This window comes from Tarenaya hassleriana, unplaced genomic scaffold, assembly GCF_000463585.1.
Source record: "Tarenaya hassleriana unplaced genomic scaffold, ASM46358v1 Cleome4, whole genome shotgun sequence".
NCBI lineage: Eukaryota > Viridiplantae > Streptophyta > Magnoliopsida > Brassicales > Cleomaceae > Tarenaya > Tarenaya hassleriana.
In genome coordinates this window covers 2,947,740-2,957,790 of record NW_010966881.1, presented here as the reverse complement: position 1 = coordinate 2,957,790, position 10,051 = coordinate 2,947,740, and the positions used below count along the sequence as shown (strand labels likewise).

The window sequence follows — 10,051 nt, the reverse complement described above, 5'->3', positions numbered from 1 at the left end:
AATTAGTGTCTGAATAATTTTTGAAGAAAAAAGTGTACAAACTTATTTGTGTCTTATATTTCCAAAACATAATAACATCATAATCACCCAAATTTCAGGCTCTTTAACCAACATTAGTCCACTTAAATCACGTGATGGTGCTCTATTATTTCTACATCATCCCACAATGGTTTATGTGCATGAATTATATTATATGATTTAAATGCTATTTTGTTTATCATTTGGTTAATGGTCCAACAATTACAGCAAATGAAATGAAAGATGAAAGATGTAAAAGGCAATAGGAGATTAAAAAACACAAATATTTAAATTGTTTATTAATATTATTAACTTTAATGTTTTGAAAATTATTATTAAATATGGTAACAAGCCCACGCGCTTTTCTTTAACAATAATATACTAATAAAAATATTCAATTATATAAAAATATATTTATTATAGTTTATTTATTTTCAAATAAATTTAAAATATATGGATAATAATATTATGATAAATATATTTTAAAAATTAATATTGAAATAGTAAATATGAATATTTTTAGTTATACTCGGTTTTAAAATTTTTGTTCTGTTCGATTTTTTTCAGTTCTATTCGATTTTTTTTAACAAAATTATTATTAAAAAAAATCGATTTTCCATTTTATTCAATTATATATACTCGACTTTTCGATTTTTTTTATAGATCGATTTGGTTTTCCTGTGATCAAACTGAAATTTCCACCAAAATAAACACGAGTCAAAATCGGACACAACTAGTCTAAAGTGCAAAAATGATTTCAAGCACAAACACATTTGTTCCATGTTATCCCAAAATTTTGTGTTGTCTGAGTAACAAAATGATTCAAATTTCCACCAAAAATCAGTCAATATCCATTTCCCCCAAGATCTGATTTAGCTCCTTTGCTCTTTGCCTCGCTAATTCAACACATCCCTGCAAAAAAACATAACCCACCATTGACCTTCTTATAAGCAATCACACACTCCATATCTATATATACCTATAGAAACTCGAAAATACCTGTATCTATAGGTGTTATATATATAACCCACAGTTGATGTGTGTGTCTATATCTGTAGAACCCGGAAAAAAACTCACCTTGATGGCAGAGGAATACGCAAGAAACGTTCCGCCCGCTTTATAGATCGATACGATTTGGTCTGACATGTCCAAAACAACGGTAACAAGAGTGTCCATGATCGATTCTTCCTCGGCGGTGGGATCCGCTAAGATGTAATTCTTGTGAAGTATGCATGTTAGAGAGAAGGGTATGTTTGCGAGCTTGAGCTTCCTCTTTTCCTTGTTCACTACTTCCTTCTCGGGCATCGCTGCAGCATCTTCTTCTTCTTCCTCCTCCTCAGTAACGGTAACTATTTTACCGTCGTTGTTCAAAGCAACCACCGGAATTTCCACTGTAATGAAAGAACAGATTTCAGCATCAGGAAGGGGCCCGGATTATTACAGACTCACAATATCGGTCCTTGTAAGAACGACAAACAAATCTATTTCCCAGAAACATAGGGAACAAATCCCGGGCCACGCAGTCAGTCACAAGATAACTTGAGTTCAAGCCATGGCTTCACGAGACATAACTTCACTATCAAAGTGTTTGAATGGGTTAGAATGACCCGGTTAGAAAACTAGCTCCTTTTTTAACTCGAAGATCAATGGGATCTCATCGTTGTTAAGGGCTTTGGGTTTAGGGCTCGGTCTTCAGCCAAACGAACTTTAGAGAGCAATAAGCAAACAAATAAAGGACGAGGTATAAGCGAATATCTTACGATTGGAAAAGGCTGCAACAGCAGAGAGCAGTGCCGCATCAAAAAGAGCACCATCAGCATCTAGACAGTATATGTCCTATGAAAAATATTTGTATGTAGTAGAAGTTCAGAATAAATGACAACAAAGGAAACAGAAAAAAGAAACCATAAATTTGAAACAGAACATATATTGGAGAGCTGAAAATTACTAACTAGATATGCCATCCAAGCAGCTTTTCCCTTAACTAGACAAAGCTCCTTTAGATCAACCATTCCTGAACTGCAAATAAGGACAGCTACAATACAATTAGGAGCCGAACCATCTTGAAAAAATAAGAACAAGAAAGAACATCAAGATGCATTTACATGCCTAAGGAGAAGTAGGGAAGCATACATAGCAAGATGAAACGGGCACTGACCTTAAAATTGTATCAGACAACCTCTTTGCAATGACTGGAGCTGCTTCAGCTGGCCTTCCAGGCCGTACAATAGGAGAACAGATAGGAGGCATGTGGAACTCGACAGCTAAAAGATAACAAAAAACCAGACAAAGACTTGTCATGGGTAAGCGATACAGAGACGAGGCAAACATAAAATTCGGTCCGGGCAAAAACCTATGCATCCTTCTTCAGGTGAGTCCTTATAAGGGGTCATGACTTCCATTCTGATAGCAGCCAGCATAGTCTATATAAAGAAAGGCTAGAAAACTATGTTAATATATGAAAAGCAACACGACTGTATGCTAAGGGACAACAAATAACGAGCTCAGGCTCACCGTTGAACCGATCTTGGCAAGAGCCGATCCATCTGCTGATGCAACGAGTCCTACACAAGGAACACCATCAAGGTTTTGAAAGGGAAAGGCTTATTCCATCTAACTTCAAATTCAAGAAATAAGATACCGAGGTTCACAACGGTATCTCTGGCCTTCCCGAGAGGCCGAGCATCAGGTCGGACAGATTCAACAAAATGACGCTCAAAGAAGCGAAGGGGGAAGAGCCGTCTGAAAGCATCCACCTCCATCTCTGATGACAAATCTTGCGATACTTCCGGCATTCCCATCACTGTTTTTTCAGCTCCTTCAAAACAATGAAGAAGGAAGCACTTAGGTTTCACCGTGTCCAAGGAGCCAAATCGGAGCAAAAATTTGGGTTGGGAGCACTTAGGTTCGGCCATGGGAGGAGGAGGAGGAAGAAGAAGAAGAAACCCTAGAAAAATTGCAGTCCAGTCCTATGGTTTCTGATATGTACAAATGCTGCCAAAGCTTTTATTTTTTACTAAAAGGCCCTCCATGAAATAACATATTTTTCCAAAACTTTTTAATTTATCACATGACCCCCCAAACTCTAATTTTTTTTAATTGCATACGTTATATAATTTAGTTTGAAAATGATAAAGTTAAACTTTATCTTTATTTTGATTATGCATATAATCTATTTTTTAAAAATATAATTTTCATTTGCAAAAATTAATGATAGTTTAAACAAATATTTACATAGATAATGAAGATTTTAGTGTATCAATACAAATAAGAAAATGTATACGTGTGGGTTATAAAGTGATACTAAAAATGATATTAAAGATGCAGCATAAAATACATGAATTTATATACCTAAATTGAAAATTATATATTCATATACATAAGTATACATATATGCACATACATACACAAATAGATATATATATATATATATACATAAACATGCATACAAACACACATACAAATATATCCATATATATACAAATACATATGTACATACATATAAATATATATACACACAAATATAACGTTTTATACATATATATACGTATATATGCATATATATATATACGTAATATTACAAATATATATACATATATACACAAATTAAAAATCAAATACAAAATATTAAAAATATATACATACATATATATATATATATATATATATACAAATATAAACACATATATTATGTACATATGGGAGCATTATTTTTTTTCTTTACCAAAAAGAATCATTCATTTTTTTCTCTCATTTCTGAAAGATCCTAGTTAATTTTATTTATAGTAATTTTATTTAAGAAAATAAATATTTTATTCTTCATTTCTGTTTCGCGCGGAGTACATTGAGGGTGAAATTGATGTTTGGTAGCTCTTAACGCAACCGCAGCTCTCTAATCTTTGCAAACTCATCGTGCTTGGCGTTTCAAACGCAAGTAACGTTTGTGGATTGATTTCATTAACCAGAAAATGGTCAGCTTTTTTTCATTTTAACTTCAACGCTTAAAGAACACAAAATCTGATAAACGAATCGAGTCAGGGGAACGACAAAAAACGCTTGAAGGAGCAATTTTCAGAGCAGAGAAAACCCTATCGATCTCGGCGATTTTCGATGAAGAAGAGGAAGATTGACATAGATTGGGTGGAGGTGATGCGCGACGGTGGAGGAGAAGAAGATCAGTTGCCGGAGTTGGAGGTCGTCGTCACGGCCAAAGCTCCGCCGGTTTCGGTGGATGAACAGATGGATTGCGAGCAGTCTCTTACCGATCAACAGCTGGACGAGGTCCTGGAGCGTCAGACATCGCTTCTGGCGAAAATGGGACCGAAGTTACCTGACGGTGGGGAGAAAATCCGTGCCAAAATCGAACGGCTCGAGGAGGAGAAGCAACGGAGGATGCTTCGACGGCCGAAAATGGTATCTCTTCGCATGTTATATTGCATATTTGTTTTGGTTGGTGTTTTAGAATAGGGATTTCATGTTCTGAATCTGTTTTCTACTTTTCCTGTTTGGCCACTGAGAAATTGGGGATGCAATATGCGGGAAAATGCTAGCTTGAACTTCCTGGTCTAGAATTTTCCCTTTGGTTTTGGTTTTGTTTTCTGCTGTTTTTTTTTATTGTTGCAATTAAGTAATGATGAAGCTTAATGTTTGGTGGAATCAAAATTTGTTTTTTAGAAGGCTATGTAATTGATTTTAGGGTCCATATACAGTTTTGGTTTGTGGGAGTTTCTGTTAGAGCTCCTCTCCTGTTGTTCTAGTTGAAGCGAATGATCGTCAATGTTTTTCACTGTTCTTTCTGGTAGACTTGCGCTTTTGAGATAGTACATCTAAGAAATGGTAGGAGATTCATCTTGTATGATGCTGTGGTACATTCCCTGATCATTTTGCAGGATATGGATGGATGTCAGAAGCTCATGCATTCTACAAGCTCAGGTATCTTATCTTGTCTAAACTTTATATGCAATGAAACGATACATCATAATTTCTTGATGGAGAATGTGGGAGTTTGTCTCTTCTAAACATATAAAGTTGGTTAGGTTCATGTAGTTTTATCATTTATGGTGTTGTTGTAACTATTCTGAACCTTCTTGTGATATCTGCCCCATTATATATGGTTCTAAATTTTCTGTGTTGTGTTTCTTGCTTTCTGTCTTCCTCTATTTGGATGTATGTTTAATCAGCAACATTTCTTGATTGGTTTCAGATGTCTTTAGAGAAGGGAATATGGGCTCGAAGGATGTCTCGCGGTCAACATTTGCTGCTTATTTTAGTAAAAAGCCAGAAGTATGGTGCCTCTGAAATCTGCCGCTTTAAACCTTTTAGATGCTTACTTCACCCTGCAAATTGATCATCCATTTTTAACAGACAGATAGGGAGTCAGTGAAACCATTTGAGAAAGAACTACAAGATTTGGGATGTGAAAGCTGGAAACACAGACCCAATGGAGAAACACCGCCAGGGCGAAGCAATGGATGGCGGTTGCTGTCAAGGCAAGAGCAATTGCAACCGAGTGAAAAGTATCCTTCTGCGAAAGTTATGGAGTCAAAAGGGAATCATAAATCCAAGGAATCTTGCTTGAAAAAGAAGCCCAAGGAGTCTTCCCCTTATTCTCTCATTGATGATGATGATGACTTTATTGACCACGAAACTCCTAGGTCGGTATCCTTTCCCCTTTTCTGACTGTACCCGGTACAGTCTGCAGCTGCTTTATAGATTTTTGCATTGATTTCTAGTTTAAGATTTCTGGTTACTCTCATTTATGCCCACCATGTGGATCTTATTCTCATCTATGACCACCATGTGATTCTGATCAACTTTCATTGAACAAAAGAGAAAGATTGTACATAAGAGAATGAGTTGTATTGACATCTCTTTATCACTCTCGCACAGGGAGGGCACCTTTCAAGAATCAAAATCATGGAGTTATAGGCTCAGGAAGGTATTCTAGCTTACCATGTTATCACCCATCTTAAAGTTACATTCTTGTGCACAAACAATAGCGCCTCTAGGAAATTTACTTTGGTAGTAGCTTGGCACCTTTTCTTACACTTCTGTTATTATTTTCCAATTGACTATTTGATTATTTCGTGTGAAGGAATTCCTATCTGAACATAAATTCACTTGATAGGTTGTGTGTGTTTTCTGTTAAAAAAGTTTTGCTACTTGACAGGAATAACTATCAAAGCTGGTCATGACATTTCTTTGGATTGTTTAATGTTTCGTCTACTTTCTCTTTCACATTTCCTATGCTGTACTTAGAAAACTTACTGAAAAAATAATATTCTTCAAAAACATTATAGAGATCAACAAAGGCGATCATTGACGTGGATGAAGAGGAACCTCAACCTTCAACAATTGAAGAGCTACATGTTGAGCTTCCTGAAGGGTAAAAACGAGTTATTCCATTTGTCTTCATTATGTGACTTGGCTGGAAATAACTTAATTTTGGTGAAATTTGCAGTATGAAGGAAGATATATACTACCCATCAAGGTAAATCTATCATATAATTGGTCTCAGTTTACTTACTGCCATCCTCAATAACATATACATTTTCTCTTCACTTCATCTTGTGATCTAGGGATGACCCAGATTTTGTCCAAGTTTGCCGTAAGGATATTGAATGCCTTTCGCCTCAAGGCTATCTAACATCAACGGTTATGAATTTCTACATTAAGTGAGTTTGAGCGATATGCTTACATATTTACGTTTTCTATCCTATGTTATACGAGCACCATTCCCATCAAGCTACATTGAGCTTCTTTGCCATATGTTCTGTGAGAGAATAACATGGTTTTTATGCGATTATTGTGCCTGTCATTTGTCTAGGTACTTGCAGCATGAAACATCTTCGGAGAAAACTTTTGCTGATTGTCATTTCTTTAATACTTATTTCTACAAGAAGCTCATACAAGCTGTTTCATACAAGGTAATTATTTTTCCTGATTTTTTTCCATTCGTCTTCACAAAATGAATCAATGGTTCCCTGTTGCATTTTGCTTGTTTTGGGTGTTTTTGAGTTTCAAGATCTAAAGATGTCTAAATTCTATTATTGTCTTATAGTAGCAGTCATGCGCAAATTTGAAGGTTTAGGCCAAATATTTATAATGTACAACAATATCAACAAACCTTATAAAATTATGTATATTAACTGATCATAATTGTTGTCTGATCTATGAATTTATGGTTTGCGTTTTTCCTTTCTACTCATGCCAATTGGTCCACTCGTCTTTGCCTTCCAATACAATAGGGGAATGACAAGGATGCGTTTTTTGTGAAGTTCAGGCGGTGGTGGAAGGGTACCAATCTATTCCATAAGGCATATATATTTATACCAATACATGAAGCGTAAGTATTTTTCCGAGTATTATCTTTTAGCCCTATAATTAAAATTTTGTGTTCAAAACAGGTATCTATTGCAAAAAAAAAAAAAAGGGTTATTTTAGTTCGGAGTAAATCTCTCTTAGCTGCACAAATTGTTGGATCAGTTTCTAGAAGTGCATCTGGATTTTACTATTTTTCTCTAAATTTGTTTCAGTGTCCATTGGAGCCTGGTAATCATTTGCATCCCCGACAAGGAAGACTATGAATCGGGATTGATTATACTCCACTTGGATTCATTAGGAATTCATTCGAGAAAATCAATTTTTGACAATGTCAAGAGGTGAGAGGCAAGGAAATTGCTATGAATGATTTTTACCTTCATTTTGTATACAGTTACGGCGTTCTATTGCATCTGCTTCGTTTCAATGCGAGGAGATCACAATTCGTTGTTGCAGGTTTCTGAGAGAAGAATGGAACTACCTTAATCAACAAGGTGATGCTTCTCCCTCGGATAAACCAATCCGGATAACTGAAGCTAAAATAGAGGTTAGTTCAAGTAATTTTCATCGAGCGCTCTCTTGAAATTTCGCCTGTTCCGTTCCCAGTTAGGTCCAAATATTGCACTAAAGATTACAAAAATCGGGGGCTGATCCATTCATCGGATCTTATTATATTCTTTGGCAATCAGGTTCCACAACAGAAGAACGATTATGACTGCGGTCTCTTTGTACTCCTTTTCATGAAACGTTTCGTGGAAGTTGCTCCCGAAAGGATGAAAAAAAAGGATCTGGATATGGTATCTGCTTCTGTTATAACCTCGAAATCCTCTTCATGTTTTATTTTTCCCTCTCACACCTGTTCTCTCTCTTTTTTTTTTCCATATACAGTTTGACAAGGATTGGTTTAGACCAGAAGAAGCCTCAGGGATGAGGATTGAAATCCGAAAAATCCTTATCGATCTTTTCCGCATCGAAAATCAAACAGATCAAATCTCGGAACAGGGCTCATAAATTCATCGGGGTATATGTGACATAGGGGGGATGTTTCACAGATGAAGAATCTAAGCTCGATTTCGTCGTCGCTTCAAACCAACAGAGAGGTAAGAATAGAAATACTGGGTTTTGTTTGTACAGCTTAGATGAGATTAATACTGAATCAGAGCAATAGTTCGGAAACATGGAAAGTGAAGTATGGAACGACGACGTTAGTATCCTGAAATGGTGAAGAATCACTTCTCTGTTGCTTTTGGGCATTTGGATACAATCCAAATCCATTCGAACTAAATAACATATGGCAATGTCTTGGGATTGGGCATTTTCATACGATATCTTAAACCAAACAACGTATTATTATTCTATATGATATAAAAGGTCAAACGGATAAATTTTAAAAATAAATTCGAATGAAATGTAAAAACGATAGGAAAAATCAAGACTTTTAAATAATGATTTTCTTTCATCAGAATCCAATATAAACTAAATCACCCAATGAAAAATAAACTCTCCCAGTAATTTATTTGAATTCATTTCTGACGTGAAATATTTAAATGCATGCAGAAAGGGTTTAAAAATCAGTAACAAGAGAACATAATGATAATATTACAAAAAAGTAATGTATAATACGGTGTTCCAAAAGAAGTAGACAAACAAAACATAATAATCATAACAGTAATAATAGAAATAATACAAAGAGTTTATAAAAAAACAAAACAAAAGATCATTTGGAGGCAAGAAGGGCAAAGGAAAGTTTAGGGCGAGACTTGTTCTTGCCCAAAAGTTTCATCTGTTTGAGCCGTTCTTCTTCCTCTTGGGCTTTCTTCCCCCTCATCGCCTCTTCTTTCTGCCTCTGAAGCTCTTCCAGCTCTCTATACCTTTCCTCCTCTTTCCTCTGTCTCTCCATCTCTTCTATCCTCTCTTCTTCTTCCTCTTTCCTCCTCCTCTCTTCCGCATCTCTCTCCATCTCTTCCCTCTTCCTCCGGTCTCGCTCCTGCATCAACCACCGCATCCCGTTAAATAAAGACTTACCCCTGCGTTCTCAGAGCAGATTTATGCCGATACAACAAATTTCCATGTTCATTACTTCTGAGAGGCGAAATAAAACTTGTTAGAAAGTTTCAACTTAGAACAATATGTGGGTAAGCACTGTCAGTTAATAACCAAATAACTGAACCGAATAACATGTAACCCTGTATCCAAACCGAACCTGATATAAAAAACCGAATGAGTACAATTTCTCTAAGACCAAACCGGAATCGAATACAAAAATAACAGAAAAAACCAGTATTTTTTGTTCAAGAAGTCAAGATCCCACTTGAAAAGTCTTATCATTGCATATTCTATAAACAAACCTAAACTTTGTAAAGATTACCTATTATTATCTATTATAACAAGATAAGATTGAACATAGAGAAATGCATGATAAGGCTTCTTCAACCATAGAACATTGGACTTAATACACTTATAGAAATGAATGCATGATAAGACATTCACCTCCTTTTCTCTTGCCTCGATAAGAACAGCTTCCTTTTCCTTCTCGAGCTGAGCCGCAACTTTATCATGAAGCCTCTTCCGTCCTTCCTCTAACCTCTTTCGAATCTCCATTTTAACTTCCTCAGATTGTAAGCTTTCCTCCACCTTTTTCCTAATAGCTTCCTCCACCCTTTTCACAGTTTCTTCTTCTATTAACTTCAGTTCCGCTTCCTGCTGCCGCCTG

General features: G+C 35.9%; 3 protein-coding genes across 4 annotated transcripts in view; 1 reads left to right on the top strand and 2 right to left on the bottom strand.

The window, feature by feature from the left end:
* Positions 1–704: 704 nt before the first annotated feature.
* Positions 705–2,948, bottom strand: LOC104823663 (exosome complex component RRP43). Its single transcript, XM_010555337.2, has 8 exons — positions 2,660–2,948; positions 2,533–2,582; positions 2,372–2,441; positions 2,177–2,282; positions 1,971–2,037; positions 1,779–1,854; positions 1,096–1,409; positions 705–930 (listed from the first exon to the last, which is right to left on the bottom strand). The coding sequence occupies exons 1-8, from the start codon at positions 2,931–2,933 to the stop codon at positions 859–861; spliced, it is 1,029 nt and encodes a 342-aa protein (XP_010553639.1). The 5' UTR covers positions 2,934–2,948; the 3' UTR covers positions 705–858.
* Positions 2,949–3,950: 1,002 nt separating this feature from the next.
* On the top strand, positions 3,951–8,659 carry LOC104823662 (ubiquitin-like-specific protease 1D). Its single transcript, XM_010555336.2, has 14 exons — positions 3,951–4,431; positions 4,908–4,950; positions 5,222–5,301; positions 5,383–5,672; positions 5,908–5,956; positions 6,318–6,403; positions 6,479–6,508; positions 6,597–6,692; positions 6,845–6,944; positions 7,266–7,363; positions 7,554–7,679; positions 7,795–7,885; positions 8,028–8,135; positions 8,227–8,659. Exons 1-14 carry the CDS (start codon positions 4,129–4,131, stop codon positions 8,347–8,349), a joined length of 1,623 nt encoding a protein of 540 aa, XP_010553638.1. The 5' UTR covers positions 3,951–4,128; the 3' UTR covers positions 8,350–8,659.
* A 266-nt stretch (positions 8,660–8,925) lies between these two features.
* The window catches only part of LOC104823661 (uncharacterized protein At1g10890), a 4,294-nt gene continuing 3,168 nt past the window's right edge, over positions 8,926–10,051 (bottom strand). For both annotated transcript variants that reach the window (XM_010555335.1, XM_010555334.2), the window contains exons 4-5: positions 9,829–10,048; positions 8,926–9,325 (exon numbers count right to left, since the gene is read on the bottom strand). In XM_010555335.1, the coding sequence (XP_010553637.1) occupies positions 9,056–9,325; positions 9,829–10,048 (490 nt within the window). In that variant the 3' untranslated portion in view covers positions 8,926–9,055. The remainder of the gene's footprint in view (positions 9,326–9,828; positions 10,049–10,051) is intronic.

Bases quoted from the DNA above. Each gene is read 5' to 3' on its own strand.
- LOC104823662 (XM_010555336.2), top strand. From the start codon at position 4,129: ATGAAGAAGAGGAAGATTGACATAGATTGGGTGGAGGTGATGCGCGAC. The intron at 6,404-6,478 runs GTAAAAACGAGT...TGAAATTTGCAG, and splicing joins CATGTTGAGCTTCCTGAAGG to TATGAAGGAAGATATATACT. The intron at 7,680-7,794 runs GTGAGAGGCAAG...TCGTTGTTGCAG, and splicing joins ATTTTTGACAATGTCAAGAG to GTTTCTGAGAGAAGAATGGA.
- LOC104823663 (XM_010555337.2), bottom strand. From the start codon at position 2,933: ATGGCCGAACCTAAGTGCTCCCAACCCAAATTTTTGCTCCGATTTGGC. The intron at 2,442-2,532 runs GTGAGCCTGAGC...TTCTTTATATAG, and splicing joins TTGCCAAGATCGGTTCAACG to ACTATGCTGGCTGCTATCAG. The intron at 1,855-1,970 runs GTTAGTAATTTT...TATTTTTCATAG, and splicing joins CTGCTTGGATGGCATATCTA to GACATATACTGTCTAGATGC.